The sequence below is a fragment of the Chamaea fasciata genome, unplaced genomic scaffold (assembly GCF_029207755.1).
Source record: "Chamaea fasciata isolate MVZ Bird 193981 ecotype frontalis unplaced genomic scaffold, bChaFas1.0.hap1 SCAF_4, whole genome shotgun sequence".
Taxonomy (NCBI): domain Eukaryota; kingdom Metazoa; phylum Chordata; class Aves; order Passeriformes; family Sylviidae; genus Chamaea; species Chamaea fasciata.
In genome coordinates, this window is record NW_027094089.1 from 31,256,160 (window position 1) to 31,275,837 (window position 19,678).

Below are 19,678 nucleotides of genomic sequence, written 5' to 3' on the forward strand. Positions count from 1 at the left end.
AAATTATTTTAGAGAAATACACTCATTCTTAGGAGAATTTCTTCAAGAGCCATCTTTTTTTCTTCCAGGCAAGAAGATGAAAATTTGAATAATCTTTTGCAAAATGGAGGAGAATTGAGTATTACAGTGGAAGAAAAACTAAATGTGCAAGAGAAGGTTACAAATTTGTCTGAGTATGAATTGAGCATTGAAGAAAGATTAGGCCTGATAGGAAAAGGTGTTGATCTCAGCACTCCTATGGAGGAGTCTCACAAATTAGACCAAATAAACATGAATATCAATAAACTGGTTAGTGAAGAGGCAGTGCCAGTTCCTGTAGAAAAGTTAGAAACACAGAAAATGGTTTCAGTAATTGGCTTTTTGCACAACAACGCAAAAGAAGAAAGTGAGCACTTTGGAAATAAATATCGTATAAATAAAGTAAATGGACATGCTGAGGAAACAGGACAGTCTCCCAGTAAAGACAAACTAGGAAAAAGCACTACAGTTGATGGGGATTCTGCTGAGCTGTCTGTTTCTAGAAGCACTGAAGATTTGTCCCCACAGAGGAGCGGTCCTGTGATGAAATCTCACAGCACCACAAGTATGGACAATGGTGGGCTGAAAATTTATGATACTGTAAATGAGAGTGGATCTCAACAGCCAAACTCAGTGGTGAAATCAGGATCTGATACTGCAGATGGAAAAAACATAGTCCGAAGTAAATCTGCTACTCTTCTCTATGATCAGCCTTTACAGGTTTTTCCTGGGTCATCGTCATCATCTGATTTGGTATCTTCTACAAAAACGGTGTTCAGGTTTGACTCAAATCACAATCCTGAAGGTGCTAATGTAGTGAGGGGATCAGTGACAGGTGGTGCACAGATGCTCTGTGCTCCCCAGTATAATATTCAGTACAGCAGCAGTGCAGCAGCAAAAGATGCCTTGTGGCTCCAGAAACAAAACACCCAAGTAGAACAAGGCACTTTACCTCCTTCACGTCTGCTTAGGTCTGACAGTACGGAAACTCCCAGTTACGTAAAGCATTCTGGCAACATGAATTTCTCCAATCATAACAATGTCCGGGCCAGTGCTGTGTACAGCACTCACCAGCGCATGGCTGGGAGACACGCGGATCTGTGGGCAGTTCCACCAGGTGACAGGCTGCTCCCAGGAGCAACCAGGCACACTCTTCAAAGGCAGAGCAGCGTGTCTTCCACGGCTTCCATAAACATTGGGGATAGCGGACCTGCCAGACGAGCCCAGGTTCCTGAAGGGGACTACCTGACGTACAGAGAGCTGCACTCGATGGGCCGGGCCGGCGTGGTGGTGGCGGGGCAGCAGAGGCCCCTCTCGGCGCGGACGTACAGCATGGACGGGCCCAGCGCGGCGCGGCCGCAGAGTGCGCGGCCGGCCATCAGCGAGATTCCGGAGCGGACCATGTCTGTCAGCGACTTCAACTACTCGCGGACTAGCCCCTCCAAGAGATCACACCCCAGGGTCAGCTCCGAGCACTCCTTGTTGGACCCTGCAGGAAAAACTAAAGTCCCTCACGACTGGAGGGAACAGGTGCTGCGACACATTGAGGCTAAAAAGCTAGAAAAGGTAAAAACAATAATTCTGATTTTTTTTTCTACTTTTCCGTTACCTAGATACAGAATGAGATAAATACTCTGTTTTGAACAGCTTTTAATTAGTAGTGAAAATGTGATTTTGATCCTGCTTTAAAAAGGATAAATGTGTTTGTGGTGAATATCTGAGAAACACTCAGATGTTAGACTGTAAATGAACTTTTTCCCCTTTTTCCCTGTTGTTTTTCCATCATACTTGCCAGCTTAGCCAAATTACTTTTTAGTACATAAAATAATCTTACACAGATATGCTGGACTGCAAGGCCAGCTCTGTTAAGTTAGGTAATTTTTATTGTAGTTTTGTATTCACAATTTACTAAAATATTCCCTTACACTTCTGATCTTTCTGTTCTCCTTTTTTGTATGCTATCTCTTCTCTTTAAGAACAAGGAAAAAGAAAATCAGTAAAATCTATTTAGAAGTATAGGTCTTCAGCTTCAGTTGCTGAAGGATTCAAAAGCCATAATTATCATGTATTTGCCTCCAAGCCAGTTTTCTTTTGAAGTTGGGTATCTGACAGATTGTTGAATGAATATTTATTGCTTGCTGTGAGATGAGAACACTTAAAAATCTTGTTCATTTCAGAAAAATCACAGTAGGTTTTGATATAAGTAGAGATGATGAACAGGATTCTTTATGTACTATAAATGCCATCAAGAATTTGAGCTGATACGTAGAGCTGAACAATTACTTATCTTCAAAGAGTTTGAGTAGAGCCTGGAAGAGTATATAATCTGTGCTGTCCAGATAACCCAGTTGAAAATATCATCACTAAAAATGGCTTGAATGTCATTAGCCAGATCATGTTTCCTTGGAAGGGAATTGAGTAAAGTATTCAAATGGCATTTTGATTATGCCAGCTAGATGGGTTTTGTTTTTTAGGTTTTTTTCTAAGAACATAGTTTGCTTTGTAATTATTATGATAAATACTTGAATATCTGTGATGGCTAGGAAGATTAAATTGGAGATGGTTGGAGAAATTACTTTTAACTATGATTTTTCTTCAGAAATTCCAGTATTTGGAGGGATGGGTTTGCTTTTTGGTTTTTGGGGGTCTTTTTTGGTTGGATTTTTTGTTTCAAGTTTCATAAAATCTGGTGACAGAAGGGGACAGGTTTCATTTTTTATAGAAACCTGCATAGCTGCACATATTCTTTTGATCCAGGTGATCTGCTGCAACAGGAAGTGTCTTAGGGGGTAGTGCTGTGCTGTCGTGTGGGGGATCCCTTGTCCCCCACAAGAGGGTCACTAAACTCACCATGTTCCAACCCTAATAAAATGTGCACTCCCTCATTTTCCATTCTCCTGGATGGATATATCAAATCTTACATGAAATGACAAGAGAGGCACAAACACCAGCAATCCCTGAGTACAGAGGGAAGCAGAACTTCAGTGTGCTGCTGATGCAGTTTGTTTACAGCTTGTTCATTGGCCTGTCACGAAGAGTGTTTAATGAAGCAGTGATACCTGTTTAGGTCTGCAGTAGTGTAGCCCCCTTCACTTAAATGGCATTGACTGCCGGACTTGATTCCCTTTATATCTGACAAAACTTTTCATTATGCTTTATAGGTAAGCTTTAATTTTTCCTACTAGACTTACCAGGAATAGCTGCTACTGAGATTTTAGCTGTGCATTCAATTGAACAGATCTTTTAAGAAGTCTGTTCTTTATGTTTCCTTTGTTCTGGCCTTGAAGTGTTTTAAAGTAGCCTTTACTTAACAATCTGAGACTTATATATGGGTTTAAAAGTGAATGTGTATATTGAATCATCTACTTTATACTCTTTACTATATAACCAACTTAAAAAGAAAAATCTAAATTGTGAAAAATGTAGATATGATCCTGTATGGCAGCTGGCAGATATGATAATGTGGAAATTCTGGGAATTAACTGAATATTTCTTAGTTCTTTTTCAATAATGGCTTTGGTATTTCTGTTTGTAATTAAAAATTAACCAAGTGGTGAGGGTGCTTTATCTGCAAAGCAGATTTCTGAAATGTTTTGAAATCTGAAAAAGAATTCCAGTAATTAACAGAACTCATTTAAAGAACAGGTTCAATTACAGAGCTTGCTTAAGGAACATTTATTGGAAACTACTTTGACAAAGCTTTCATGGATTTAAAATGGCAGGGTTTTTTAAAAACATGAGCTACAACACTCAAAACACATACACAAAAGTATTGTGATGAATATTTAATACCTGTTTTCTTGACCAATACAGGTTGATAGTATTACTTTTGCTCAGACTCTCCTGTTACTGAATTTAATTGTGTTTATAATTTCTCTCCTTAGAGATAGAAATTCTTATTAGGAAGGAGGGTGTAGTGGGCCTTTGGGGATTGGTTTTGTTGGTTGTTGGTTTATTTGGTTGTTTTTTTTGTCTTTTCCTAAGCTCCTGAATCAATCCTGTTGATTGTGGTTTTATAACATTAAGTAACTGAAGAGAGAGGGAGGAGTGAACCCACTTAAATTTGTCCAAGAGTGTCTGCTTGTTGGACAAATTGGAGAAACTAGTTCCTTATTTATTAGCCCTTTTTACCCGATATAGGTGGGAAAAACTTTCAGGAGTTCAGTTTGCGTAAGCAAAGATGCAGACTAGTGTCAAGTCTAGCAGAAATGATTAACAGTAGGTTCCAGCCAAATAGCCAGCATTTGTAATAGCTTTAATAAGTTGTAAGGGTCCTGGTATGGGCCATTCACTTACAAGCTGGACCTGAGATCCTTGTGGGTCCCTTTGAACTCAGAACATTGTGGGATTCTGTGAAATGTAGAGAATAACTAAAATTATCCATCTGGATGAATGGAGGTGAAAATAGTTCATGAGACCATTTGTAAATAGAAATTCTGCATATATTAGAAGAAAAAAATTGCTTACCTGATGAAAAGCGTATGTTATTGGGGGATACAGGAGCTTATTTAAATGTTAAACTGCTCTCTAGTGGTTGCATACGTAAGATGTTGGAAAGCATGCAGTCAATTCGGCTCCACCCCCAATCTCATACATTTAGTGCACAGCAGGCTTTAAAAACTGTAATATTTTTCAGCATGTTTTCCTTTTTGAGTGTGACATGCCCATTTTACTACCTAGTATGTTACAATAGACTCTTATGCCTGTTGGCTTTTTTTTAGGAATTGAAACTAAAATACCACCTGTCTAAAAACACAAATGTCACACATTTTAACGTGTGGTACACGGATTTCTCATCCATAAATTGCAGTAAGAAATATCTGCAACAGTTCAACAGTTACCTGCAAATATCTATTACATGACCTTGCTGAGCATACAAAATTAGTTACTGACCCTGATTGTCCTTCCCTTGCATACATATATTTTCTTTTTTTTTTGTTGCAGATCAGGTGGGAGTTCATTAGATTTCTTTTTTTTCAATTCTAATTGCATCTGAAATTAAGTCCTCTGTTTCTTATCCAGTTCATTTACTATTTATCTGAAATGCAGAGCTTTCAGAGGAGGGATCAGAGTTCCTACTTTTGTTTTCTTAAAGTTGTTAATCTACAGTGCCTCATTAAAAGAAAAATGTCTAATTGTTGCAGTACTGATACAGAATTGCAGTTTTAATCAAAGATTGAAACAACTTCTTCAACACATTTTTTTATGCCACATACTCAACCTGCAAAAATAATTTAATTGATAATGGCCTCAGATTTTCTCCCTTGTTAAACTCGCTTCATTGTGTCAAGAATGGTGACTTCAGCAGCTCTGTGCATACATAAAATAAAACAAAACACTTTTGTGTTTAGAAGATCATAACCTGAAGAATATTTTTACACAGTTACATATCCTAATAAATTACAGGACTGTTATCTATTTAGTATTTGCTAATTTTACATTTTGATTTTAGTTATATTTATTACTTTTTTTCCTTTTTGAATGGACTTCTAAACCATCAGTGTGTTAAAATGATATTTTGTGGAGTTCAGAAGTCAAATCACCAAGCTTTAAAAGGAATAAAATTCTTGTGTATCTGGTATGTAAACAAGTTCTCAATCTGCAAACATTTTCTTACAGTTTAAATAATGTGTAATTTTTTTTCCTTATGTAACTCCTCAATAGGAGGAGTTTGTAATGTTTGTTATGTGGATAGTGGGAATGAAAACTGAAGAGATTTCTAGACACTTAATATTGTTTCAGAGGATGACTTAGGTCCACCTTTACCCTGCAGTTGATTCTAGGTAATGTTAAATAAATCAATAAATAAGAAAGACTAATATTTAGGCTCAGCAATTAAGTTACCAGTAAGGCTTTTTCAACATAAGTAAAATGTCGAGTCTTGTTCCCTGCAGATATTGAAATTATTAGTCCCTCTTCTATGCCCAAATTTTATGGGTTGTCATGACAGACTCCAACCAGTCTTAAAATTAACATGTTATTCCATATAAATTCTCCTAAATAAATTCCACTACTTATTTTCTTGCACCTAAGTAAATGCATTAAGGCATTTCAATTGCCAAATAACACCCTTTTGGAGTTTGAAATGTTTATTCTTTTGTAAGCTGCAAAAGGGAGAACATGTTCTGGCTGTTATTATTTAAAAAAAAAAAAAAAAAAAAAAAGTAATCCCCAGAATTATGTTACTAGCTGCCTACATCTAAATTGATTCCATTAGAGGTGGATTTGATTATAAATTGTTATGATTATGATGAACATACTGATTATTTCTTTGTACACAGCCATTTTTTCTTGATGTATTGTAGTTCCTAATATGGAATATTGTTGGCTGAATAACTTATTTCTAGTAAAGCTATATTAAATATAAACTAAAGATACTAAATTATATATATAAAATATATTAAATATATAGTAAAAATATACTGAAACATAACATTTCTAAGTGTGTATCAGTTCAGAGTAACTGAAATAATTCTTCTCAAGCCTCAAATATATGTGTTATTATTTTGCAGGCCATTATGCCTTAAGACACAGTAGCAAACCAGTTGACTAATGGAGTTGGTATTTAGAATTAACAGTCATACTTAGAGTGAAATTTAGATCATGTGTTTATTCCATATTCAATTTCTAATAATTTGGAGTGAAAATCAGGGGGGTTAATGGCATCATATTTAGATTTCAGAGAGTGTGTTCTCTGGTGCAGCAGTCTTCAGGAATTTTTCTAGGAAATGTACAACCTTCATCCTTCTCTTATTGAGAAACAAAATTAACAGGAATGCTGTTCACACTCCAAATGCATCTGTTTCTCTCTTCCCAACTAAAAATAGATAGAGGACAAATACTCTTTTTGTCCATGGGAATGTCTTCTTGTGTTAAACTAAAACATTCTTAAAAGATGATGTAATTTTAAATAGTATTTATTTTGTAGTGTTAGTACTGCTTCTGGGTTTCTTCTAGTTTAGTGTTGAAGTGCTTTGCTCATATAGAAAAGGAGAGTAACAGTGTTTGCAGTGTTCTCAACTCTTCCCCACATCAACTGCGCAATCATTTCTTGTACTTTTGGAAAAAGTCTCTTACAAAAAAGAAGATTTTATAAACCCTTGACAGTTCATGCTTTTCAGATTATGCAGTCATACCCTGAAACTCACTTAACTGAAATCTCAGTTCCTGATATACAGGTTCATACCTCTGTAAATTTTAGGAAAGTTCTCCCTCTCTGTTGCAGATCTGTTAGGTTTTAAATCCAAATTTGCATTGTCACATATCCCTTTGGTCACATAAATTGTTGCTATTTATTGACCGTCTGTTGGTTTCTGTCTGAGAATGAATCCAGGGGATCTAGGGGACTTTACAGTAGGATGGTCTGCTAGAGACACTCTGAAGAGAGAACTTTGTAGTCCCACCATGCATTATTTCTATCAATCTTTTTTCTACTTACAGAGAATGGGAGGGTATAGGAGCCTCTGAGAGCTTCCTGTATGGAGACTTCAGGGAGTTGACTGTAGTGATGGGGCAAGAAGACAACGTGGCTAATTATAGACACTGTTCTGAGAAGAGTAGTAGGAAGATGGTTTGAGGCACTAAGAAGCTAAGGAAAATTGGCTTTCACATTTTTGCCTGGGTGTTTGGCCTGAAATTCAGAGGAGCAGTAAGCTCAGATTGAATGTCTAATGAATGTAGGTTTAAATGCTAAGAACAGTCTTCCTCTCCCAAGAAAGAGAAAACATCTGCAGACTTGTCTGGATGCTTGAAAAATCAATTGGCTAGAGAACAAGAAAGGTGTAGAACAGAAACTTGAAGAATGCTTACTATGTCACTGAGACAGAGGTTATCCAGGAACTTTGGCCAAAATAAAACCAGTATTGTCAGTAAATACTGTTTTTCAAGGGAGTTTCCAATGACTGTGCTACCAGAGCATCTGGGGAGTATGAGTGTGCAGAGGCATATGGCTTAGATTATTAAACTAGTTTTAGTTTCACAAGATGAAGCTAGGACCAGGTGTTTGCCTAAGGACTAGTGACTATTTGCAGAATCAGATTAGTATACACAGTTAACAGGCAAATGCCAAAATGAATTTATTTGTGTAAGAATTGTTTCAGTATCTTAGTCAAATTATACCTATTTTGAACATTCCTTTCTTTAACTTGGAAAAATTAGAAACTTTACAGAAAACAACTTTGAATTTGCTGGGGTTTGATGCTTTGTGTGGTGTATCTTTTTCCTACAATAGCAGTTTTTCATGGGGTTGTCACATTTTCAAGGTAGCTTTGTTTTATTTATCAGGTGACCCATGGAAGATTTTCTGTTTCTTCCTTTGCTGTGTCTTTTTACTTCGTTTTGTTCTTAAAGCTACAAAAGACCATGCTGGCAAGATGGTAATGTCTCTTGCTTTCCTTTTGTTATCCTTGCCAATACTGCAGGGGTCAGGTTTGCAAGGTAATGAAGCTCAAACCCAAACCACTCTGTCCTTGAGGTCATGTAACCTGTTTGATTGCACAGGGGTAGTCCCAGTTTTGTTCAAGTCTCTTCCTTTAAATGAGGCTTGTGCACATGCTTGAGTGAAGTATTCCTGGAATGCTCTGTGGATATTATTAGTGTGGTTATAGCAAGAAAATTCAGTCAGTCAAATCTCTTGTGTAAATTTTTGTTTGTACTTTACTAGTGGGGGGGGGGGGGGGGGTGAGACAAAATAGTAAGGGGTAATTAGATAGATTTCCTCAGGTGTTTTACTTGACTACCTCTTCTACTTCACTTCCTATAACATATTTGATATGTTGCAAATATAATGAAAACCTAAGAATTTTGATAAGCACCTTTGTTGTTTTTTTCAGGCACTTGAATATTTCAATTACTTTATTTACATGTAATTCTGCATGTGAACTGCTGATTGCATGCTGATTTACAGTAAATAAAGGCAAATAGAGTCACTGAGTTGTGTTTATACATCACAGTGGTACTGTTCTTGCATGGTTTTTATCTTGCATGACAAATGGAACATGTTTGTATTACATGTATAACATGTCCTGTAGTTTATGCATGCTGCACTAATCTCTGTGTTAAATCTGTCCCCTCTTTATTCAGAGCATGCTGTCTCGGTCCTTTAATTCCAATTATGCTGCAGTTAGCAGCTTTCACTATGGCAGCTCTAGGGATCTGCATGGCAGCCAGGGTAGTGTTGCCTTGAGTGTTGCAGACGGAAGAGGTTCTGGTGTGCACGTTGTTCGAGTGAGTACCTACAGGAGGCTATTGCAATATATAGAGGGGGAAAGAATTTAAGGGGGTCCTTAAATTGATAGAGTTATCCTTTTACACATGCACAATGCTTTAATAAAAAGAATATAATTTATGTGCTGAAAATTTTTTTTAGGCATTAAATATTTTTCCTTCACTTCATATGCTGTGAACTTACTGCAGGGCCTTTCAGTTTAATGTCGTGAAGCTGAGTTGTCTAACTGGCTTTGTAGATGGTTGAACATATGTAAAACTGTCTGGTTTCATTGTACCTTTATGATCAAAAGACTACCATTCTGAATTTAACCTAGGCTGATAAGGTTTGAACAAAATCTTACTATTATTCTTCCTTCCCCAAAGAAAATTCTGATGATATAAACTGTGCTGTAAGATACTGTACCCATTCCAGCAAATTCGTAGTCAGAAAACATGAGGAAATGAGTTTTAAAATGAGCACCCTGAGTGATGTTATGGCATCTATAGTGAGCAGAATAAAGTTAACAGAAAACTTCCTTGAATCTTTGAATAGTTAACCCCTAGAATTTGTGAATTAATTTCCTGCTGATAAAAGACACCTCTAGAGTTGCAAGATTTGTAAATGTCCATCAGTGTTTTATGGCTGTATGGTGTCTTGGTTAGTGAGATTTTCTGCATAAATAATGTTCTAGTTAATCAAAAAAGATAAAGAATGATAAAGCCCTTAAAATGTTTTATTCTGAGCTTCTTTTGAGAATTTTTTAGTTTTAATTATATGAAGACAATTGTCTTTACTGCCTCATTCTGTTTAAAGCATCCCCAGGCCTCTGCTCCAGGAGACCAATGCCAGGATGAAGTATTCATTTCGGGACAGCAGAATTACTCGTCTGCCACACTTAGTCTCAAAGATGTTCCTCCAGACAGCATCAAAAAACCAGCTGTGCAGGTAATTTTCTGCATGACAACACGGATAGGACATTATTTGCTATTATTCATAAGGCTGTATTTTTATTAGAAGTAGAAGCTTTTGTTGGGATAGCAGTTGGAACTAGGGCTTCCTTAAAATAATACACAGGCTTCAAAGCTGGCATAAATGAAACAGCTTCCTCTTTTGGGAAGACAAAACAGTTGACTATATGATAGTCAAGATAGTTCTTGCTTTTCTTCAGTAGGTGCTTTGAAAGAATAAATTTGCAGCCAAACAAGTACTTGCAAGTAAATATTGGAACATGGCAGATGATTTCAGAAGAGTAATATCATGCTGATTAATCAAACAAACTTGAAATCTGTTGTGATGAAATCATGATGATAAACCAGAATTAGTAGGAGACACTCTGTATTCATCTCTAAGCACCATCTCTGGAGGCGGGTCTTACTACCATGAAGAAAATGGATTCTTCTAAATTATTATGACACAGAAGTTGACTTTATTCTTATACCTTCAGTAATTTCATGTGCATTTCTGCAGACAGTGGGTATTGAGAACTTGCATAGCTATGGATACATTTTACCTGTATAAACTCTGCCTCTGGCAACAAAAAAAAGTTTTCCTGTCATACTTCAATTTTTCAGAAAAGGCAATGGAAAATTGTGTAAATTAAATACATATGATCTGTAAATAATCTGAAAATGTATTATATACACACATAATCATTTCTCAGAATCAGTCTGACATAAACTCAATAGAGCAGATTCTGATACGTGTCCATTCACCTGGTGTGATTACAGGTTAAAATTTGCACACTTCAGTTACTTGTAGTATTGAGAGAGTATTTTGATATCCTTGTATCCCGTAGCTAACGTGATAACGGTGGCAGGCCAATCTGAAACTCAAGGGTATGGCATTTTTGGAATCATACACATAAATCAGTGACTGATTAGGGTGGATAAGAGCATGAGATGTATTGGCACGGGGGTAAAAAGGCTGCCCATCTCAACACAGTTTCACTAAGGAAACGTTGTCACCTCCAGCAACATTCCTGGTGACATGGTTGGAATGCACTGTTTGTCTTGACAGTTGTGTACCTTACTGCTGCTTGTCATCATTGTACCTATCAATCAATTACATATGCATTAACACAACAGGAACATTTGTTGGAAATAGTATACAGTTTTGATATTAAAATCTTGAGCTCGAATGTGAACTTGTTCAGGGAGTTTTCTTGTGAAGCGGTCACCATAAGATGCTTGGGGAGCATGTAGTCTGCCAGGTGGGGGTGGGGGGATTGTTTTTTTGTATGATCTGTTGGAAGTTGTTACAAAATCTCGGAATTTTTTGCAAGAAAAGCACAGACTGTAATGGTATGAATCAAGTCAATACCATAAGTTGCACAGCTGCAAAATAACGTTTGGGAAAACTCAATGAAAAAGCAAGTGCTAAAAGCAAAGGCTGTATAATTTGTGCTAATACATTAGCACTCAAACTAGGTTTTTGTTTTTCAAATTGTTCAGTAGGTCAGAGGTGATAAACTATAAACAAAATGGATATAACTGTTTGTGATCCAGAAAAATGCTTTTAGTAATGTTGCTGCAAATTAAGAGCAGTCATATATGAGAAGTATTGAATTAATAAAAGAAGAATTGAGGATTGCTGCTTATAAAATGTATGACCCTCAGTATTCATATTTTTTTCAGATGCCTTTAACAAATGGACAAATGTGCCAGCCTCAGAGACTTCCAGCAAACTACAGCCAAGTCCATCATCTCCCTCCTCAATCATCAGTCGCAAGACATCCATCTAGAGAGCAATTAATTGATTATCTGATGTTGAAAGTTGCCCACCAACCTCCCTATACCCAGTCCCAGTGCTCTCCCAGACAAAGCCATGAGTTGGCAAAGCAAGAGGTAACAGTGGAATCTATCTGACAGATAAATCTGTCAGTCAGAGACAATTTGTTACGTTGTTTTCATTTATTATCATTTCTCCGTATATGGTGACAGAAACAATATAGGGATTTATCTCCAGCAGAAGATGTTCTCAGAGCAATTCTACTCCTCAATCACACATTCCTTCCAGTTTTGAGAGAAATGTGGTAGAATTTTAGCTGAATGTACCAGAAACTTTAACTTGCATCTTTTTACTGAGCTAAAAATTAATTTATCAACTAAATTTATTTATTTATCTCAACTCGTTATTTAGCTCGTAACTGAAGAAAATGCAAAGTCACAGTACAACTTAGAGTACTTTGCATCTGGAATGGTTAAAAAATCTGCAAGTGCAGGAATGTGTATCTGTAAGCAAAAAGCCATTAAAAATTTTGAGCAGTCTAATGCATGCCTGATAATTATCAGTCTTATTTAAGATAGACAGATGTGTATATAAGAAATCCTTATAACATTTAATGACTCTTTCATTGATCGATTGAGGTTTTTTGAGAAAATCCTGGTAACTACATTTCCACTCTGTGCTAGGCTGAGAATGTCCACTTACTGTGTAAAATGAGTTTTTTATTCAACTCTTCTAGCAAGAGAAAGAGGACAGAGTCTTGGCTATGTAGAACTTGCAGTGAAAGTAGGGATGAGGTTTGATTTTCAAAATTTATCTAGAGGTAGCAAAGAAATAGGAGAAACCGATTCTTTCACATCAGCATTTATATTTGCTGGGAGCATTAAAGTAACCTACATAATATCAAAATATCTCTGAATTTAAAGCCCATGTGAATTATGATTATAATAACAGTGGTATTGGAGTAAAACTTAGGTGCAATGATACATGATGTTTTTGTATTGCAATCCTGTTCTGCATTAATATTATGAAACATAATACTCTCTTGACACGCTTTTTAAATTTTTTTCTTTCATTTTAAAGCTTTTATTCACCTGAATTCCTTAGTAGTAGTTTCATTACTGTAGCTTTGAATGTACATTATCACCCAATTCATCTAACTTTGATTGTAATTACTTAGATTCGAGTGAGAGTTGACAAGGATCCAGAACTTGGATTTAGTATATCAGGAGGAGTTGGAGGTAGAGGAAATCCATTCAGACCAGAAGATGATGTAAGTATTCTGTACTAATGCTTCTTGAAAGTCTTCCAAACTATAAAGTTTCTCATGTTCAGCGATGGGAGAAAATATATGTATTTTCCAAACCACTATACTCCAGGACTGGAAGGACAAAATTGGACAAATGATGTAGAAAATCAAGGTTGTAGGTGGTCACAGTGGTTAGATGACAGTATAGATGATTATTCCAAATGAGATGTTTTTGCACAGTGGTAGTTATCAGTCAGCAGATTTGAGATAGTGAATTGTGGGATGTAGGATTAGGAATCCTCTTATAAAAGAGACAGTGATTTAGCCTACAGGTCTATTTCTGGTGGTTGATAATTCATCTTGACATACATCTGCCAAACTAAACCAAGGTGGATCACAATTTGCCCCTCAGTAACGCTTTAAAGATAATTCTGGATTTTTAACATCAGAAAAGGAGGGCAAGTCTCAAAAGCCAGAGACCTGTAGAATAGTAGTGCATTCCCTTCTACTTAGGATGGATATTTGAAAAAATGTTTTCAATTACATCTGTTTGATGCTATCCTGTTATTCATAAATAAGTTGTCAAAACTATTTCCACCTCTTTTTTTTTAAGGGCATATTTGTAACCAGAGTGCAGCCAGACGGACCAGCATCTAAACTGTTACAGCCAGGGGATAAAATAATTCAGGTATTGTAATGACTTAATTAACTAGCCTGTGTAATAGACCACTTTGTTTTCTTTTTGCACCTAAGAGCAGAATGTTTAATTTTTAGATAGATTACCTATCTTTTCTGGATTTATTCTCCTATACTGGGATGAAGCTCTTCAATTTCTGCCACCTAACATGCCAATAAGTTACTGAGACTGAAGCACAGTGGATCATTTTTTCAAATTCAGAACATTTTTCACCTCTAAAGACAAAAAAAAGTGACAAAATATGTCATTTGAGATGGAACATGATCGTTTCATTAGGCTACTTTGTCATTCAGTTACTGCATTTGTGGCCATTCACATGTGAACAATGTGTTGTCTGAACACCAGCAGCTGCCCCTGACAGCCGCTCCCCACAGTTGCCCTGTCCTGTTACATCCCTGTCGGTGCTGCAGCTCCCGCCAGCCTTTGCTGCCTCTCCCCCACCAGGGCAGACAGGCAGGAGCACTGGCCAGAGCTGCCCCTCTGGTGGCTGGTGTCTGCCTGGTGACAGCATGCACCTCTTGGCTGCCCATCTGCTGCTGGCCAGCAAAGTCAGACATTTCAGGAGCCATGGCTTCTGGACTGCAAGCTGTCTCTAGGAAGTCTGTGCCTATCAGACCTTTTCTGTATCAGATTTGTTTGAAGTTGTCTAATGAGCTCATAGCTATTGGGCGAGGGGTCAGGGAAATGAACAGTATGTTCATAGTGCCTTACTTTCTTAACCAAAATGGGCTGATGGGACATTGGAACACTGTTCTAGCTACCCTTAAATTGCAGAGCTTATTAAAAATAATTATCCACCCTATCATGAAAATGTTGATGGACTTGACTCTGCTGCTCTTTCAGTTTTCTAAAAACAGAACAAACAAAAAGCCCAAAACCAAAATCCCCCACCCCCACTAGTATTTCGATTAAACCACAACATCCTGTGAACTGTATTCTAAAAAAAAAGCCATATTAAGAACTCGGCCTAGTTCTTCAAATGAAAGATAACAAAAAGCACACAAGAAAACTGAACTGAGACCAAGTTGTTCCAACTAGAAGATGGCTTGTTCTTGAGCATGATAAATTATCTGTGCTTGTTTCTCCTCACTGGGGTGAGGTCCTAGTTCTCTTACTGATAGGTATGGTGGTAACCCAACACCCAAGGTTGCCAGCACATACAGAAACAGGAAGCATGTTAAACCTTTGAAAAAACTGTTAGCACATTTGTTATGTATTTGTGAAGTGGAACATACCTGAAAGGTAACTTCTGTTTTAATGGTTTATTCCTGTCTTTATAAATGCCATGCAGGCAAATCAAATTCCTTAAGGAAGTGTCTTTTCATGTTGGGACTGCTTGGGTTTTGCTTATTGTTTAATAAGGAATTCAGTTTGAAAAAGAGCTCAAGGACAAGTTGCATTTCCAGGCTTAGACAATCAGAAGCCACTTTGTTTCTCGTAGAAACGAGTATTTTTTAATGTAACAGCACATTTTTTAGCTGTGATAATCCCAGTGATGATGTAATGACAGTCCCACTCTGTCATGTTGCCATTCAGACTTCTGTGGATTTTGCTGTGCTTGATTTTGCAATGTTCTCTGTAAAACATTCAGTAGGCATGCATATTATAATGCATGTCTAATACATATGTCTAGTAAAAACATTCTACATGACTAGTGACTAGATAATTGAAAGTAAGACTTAAGACTAGGCTACAACATTCTGTACAAATTATGATTTGGAAGGGGTGTTGCCACTTTTACTTTCTGAACAGCCTACATAAATCTTCCTCTGCAACTCTAGAAAGGTTTGAAAACCCCTGGTTTTCTAACCAAGGATTCAGCTGGTAACAACAGTGAGTGTTCAGTGATAAGAACTAACTTTCAACATAACACAGCTAAGGCATAGAGAGCACATCCAGTTCTCTGCCACCACATAAGTAGCTCAGGGAAAAAGGTGGGATGCACAGCTGGAAGCTGTAACAGTTTAAATGGACAAATTCATCCTTCTGCAATGTTTTGCTGACCAGGTTGAGCATGGTCTTGCACTAGTACACTGAGAAGCTGAGCCATAGCCATGTTTTCCCCATCTTCTGTAGGCCACTTGGGCCTGTCTGTTTTTGCCAAGACAGACTTGTCTAAAAACAACAATATTGTTTAGAGTCACACACAAATACAAGTTGGCGATTATCTCAGAGTCTATCACAAGAAAATGGCTCCCAGTGCCATAAATGTTTTTGTCAGAAGACTCAATAGTTGGAATTTATCACAGATGCCATTTCTAATATTCTGGTATGTAAAATAGGATGTGTCATTTGTAGTACATGTGGGGTTTTTTGGTGTGGCTGTACTACAGCTGATTAATTTGATGTTAGACATCACAGTTATAGGTTCAGTTTTCTTTTGGTTATTTGCAATATTCTTCCAAGGCTGATTTATTAGTTTAGTTTTTTGTAGCATGCGGATACAAATTCAAGGAATCTGCAGTGTTTTATTCTCTGCATTTATATAGAAACCCTAAGGATTAAGTAAACTTACATGAAATAATGAAACATCTTTTAGTAACGTGGAAAAAAATACTGTCATTTTCAATTTTAAATATTCCTTTTTAGGCTAATGGATACAGCTTCATCAATATTGATCATGGACAAGCAGTATCATTGCTAAAGACTTTTCAGAATGCAGTGGAACTCATCATTGTGCGAGAAGTTTCTTCATAAGTACCTTGGATTGTGGGGATAAACCAACAGAATTCATTGAAGGACTATGGGGAAACTGAATATTTTGCATATTTTTATACATTAAAAGAACTCAAGAAGAATTATGATCAAAATTTGTACAGGAAATACTGAACTTGTGGTTAAAGGGGGAAAAACCACTGTAGAGAACATACAGGAAATAATTTTGGAAATGCGTATGGTGAATAAACTTGTTTTTAAGCATTATAGCAATCTAAGGATCACTCCTCCAAGAACAAACCTGTGTTGTTTTTTTGTACAGATGGTAGGTTTATTTTTGGATAATTCATACACATTACTAACTTTGTGCAAGGCTTTGCAGAGCCTCAGTTGTAGCCAATGGACAGATGGCAGGGCTGTCTGTCCTGTAGCTGTTTATTGCCTTTACTTTTATTCACCAGATATTAATGTGTTACGCTGAACCACTTCTGTAGATACGAACGGGGATATGAAGTGTTGGCTTTGCTATGTGCACATTGTATAGATGAAAGGGTAGATGGAAGGTGGTGCTGGTTGGACAGAATAAAGGTCAGGTGAAACAATTATCTGCTATCTAAATCTGGAATCAGGAGAGAAGAAAAAGTGTTTAGTTCTGGAGTGTACGTCTACCAATAGAAAATGCAATAAAAGCTTACGGTGTTTTTTTTTAGGAAGACTGTAACTATCAAATTTGTGATACTATACAGGATTTGTTCTTAATGTAGTCATTGAATATTCATTTGCCACATGTGATTCATGTTTAGTTCTTTTCTTGAGTACATAATTTTTTTCAACTGTACTGTGGAATTGTGCCCAGAGATTTTTCTCTGCTATGGAAATCCCCAATTTTGTGGAAATGGTGATAATTTTATCTTTATAAAAAAGACTCCATTTTAAGCTGACAGATTTTAAAAATGAAACTGAAATGGCCAGTTTTTAAGATTGTTGCCTGTAATATATATTAAAACATACACAAATGATGCGGAAAAGGTTATGAAAGACATCTTGATTTCGTTTGGCCTTTGCATTGCCTTGTTAATCAAAAAGGAAACCATACGCATGGAGCTAGGTAACCAAAGCAAGTTTGTGAAACTTTTAGCAGTGATGGAGAATTGCTGTAGTGAGATGGAGAGCAAAGGGAGGGTGTACTTAACCCGCCAGTTCGTAATGAGGTTTCTTAAAGGGCTGTTCCTACAGGTAACATTAAATGTGAACTAGACACTTCAGAGTCATTAAAGGGTTTCTAATTACATTAATGTAATAGTGATTTACCACAGGCTGCCTTTGTTCCTTATTACTGTAAAAAAGGTTCAATTATGCTTCTATTAATTTTGTTTACCAGAAACATTATCTCTCTCCTTTGTAATTGAATAGAGACTGCATAGTCTGCAGTGATAATTCATACACGGTTGTTATGGACCAGGGAAAAGTGCCATAGAAGACCGATAACTGTTTTTAATCAGGGCTAATAATTAGCCTGTCATTGGAGCAATATTCAATTATTGCAGTTCATTTTTAATTACGTACAAGTTGGTAGTTTGAGACAGGTATAAGCGCTTTTTTCAACCCAAGAAGTAAATGCTTTTAATAAAGCTAGCAAAAACACCAGCTTCTTTTAGTTTTGGAACAATGAGCTGGAAGAGAAAGGAATTCTATATAGCTAGCAGTAATAAACAGGCAGTACTTTTTTAATAAGTGAACTCCAATATTATTGCACTTCTTTCAAAGATGTTAACTATTGCTTATTGTACTGTGTATAGTTCTAATAATTTTAATTGAAACCCTTTAACAACTCTTTGTATATTTTAATTCTTTTTAGTTGATTTTCAGTAATATTTACATAGAAAATGATTTTTTGGATATATTAGCAGAAATGTGCTGTATTTTGATAAAATTCACTTATTTTCTGTGTGCTGTTAATCTTAAAGAATGAGAAACATAGCTATATAATGGCAGGCTTCAGTGTTTAGTTGTTATTTAGTTTCTATTTTTTTATTGAAAATGCAAAATGTTCACATGACATGTTCATTACTTTTAATCATGTTATTTTTATCACACACTGCCTTTTAATGGGGATACATACAGACAAGTCCTAAATGACCTTGGTCTTCTATAAAACCTGCATCTTTGAGAAGGGAAAAGTCCAAAAAGCAGAACTGATTCTTTACTGATCTTGGACTGACTTTGTATACATTTTGCAGTACATTTAAATATATCACTGAGAAATTATACTGTATTGTATTTTGCTTTAATGGTAACAGAAATTTTAAATGTTGTTGTGTCACTTAATTTTCAGATTTATGTATCACAGAAAAATTCTACCAAAAACTGTTTGGCTGGTAGAACTATATAAGTAGAGATTTATAGCAAGAAGTTCAGTACTTCTTGTGGAAATACTTGGCCAAAGCTTGTCTTCCGTCAGTTAGCAAATTAATTGTCTAATAAAACATGGATTATGCTGATTTTACTCACTAAATGTTTGAGTTTTCAGTGAATTGAAATGTGTTTGTTTTGTCAGTGTCAGTGTGTGAAGGTAAACATGTCAGACTAAATGATTTTGTGGGGAGTGGGAGAAAGAAGTCTCCAGAACTAGTGCAGCCAGGATTCAACCGGAGGAGAGACAATATCAGCACTTTTCATTTTGAATGCATTGTAAACTACATTTTGAATAGAAAAAAATCCATCGGCAGCCTGAGTTACTCAGCATGGCAGTGAATTGATACAAACTGTGTTAATTCTTTCTATTCTTAATAGCTCATTAAAGAATCAGTTCAACTGATGTAGTGAAAAGATGAAGTCTCCCACGTATTTATTATGTAAATATTTTTTTAGTTTCTTTTTTGGATGAGTTTAAGAAAAAGTGTATATACTTGAAAGCATTCTATGAACACAGACATAGCAATAAGCAACACACAGAATCAAACATTCATCATTATTATTTTGGTTTTGTTTAGAAATATTCCCTTGTCAACAGCTATGTAATGTTTCTATTGCTCAGCATTTATTCAACATTCCAAATTTTTGTACATAATAAGACTGTTTCTGAGGTAACACATGGAGAATAGATAATAAAGTAATGCTCTTTAAA

General features: G+C 36.3%; 1 protein-coding gene across 7 annotated transcripts in view; it reads left to right on the top strand.

The window, feature by feature from the left end:
* ERBIN (erbb2 interacting protein) overlaps nucleotides 1-19,678 on the top strand; it is a 118,247-nt gene extending 98,569 nt beyond the window's left edge. For 5 of the 7 annotated variants that reach the window (XM_066181228.1, XM_066181224.1, XM_066181222.1 and 2 more), the window contains 7 exons: nucleotides 69-1,584; nucleotides 9,100-9,243; nucleotides 10,040-10,171; nucleotides 11,860-12,069; nucleotides 13,131-13,223; nucleotides 13,813-13,887; nucleotides 16,486-19,678. In XM_066181228.1, the coding sequence (XP_066037325.1) occupies nucleotides 69-1,584; nucleotides 9,100-9,243; nucleotides 10,040-10,171; nucleotides 11,860-12,069; nucleotides 13,131-13,223; nucleotides 13,813-13,887; nucleotides 16,486-16,593 (2,278 nt within the window). In that variant the 3' untranslated portion in view covers nucleotides 16,594-19,678. The remainder of the gene's footprint in view (nucleotides 1-68; nucleotides 1,585-9,099; nucleotides 9,244-10,039; nucleotides 10,172-11,859; nucleotides 12,070-13,130; nucleotides 13,224-13,812; nucleotides 13,888-16,485) is intronic. The other 2 variants (XM_066181225.1, XM_066181226.1) reach the window with 1 other exon arrangement.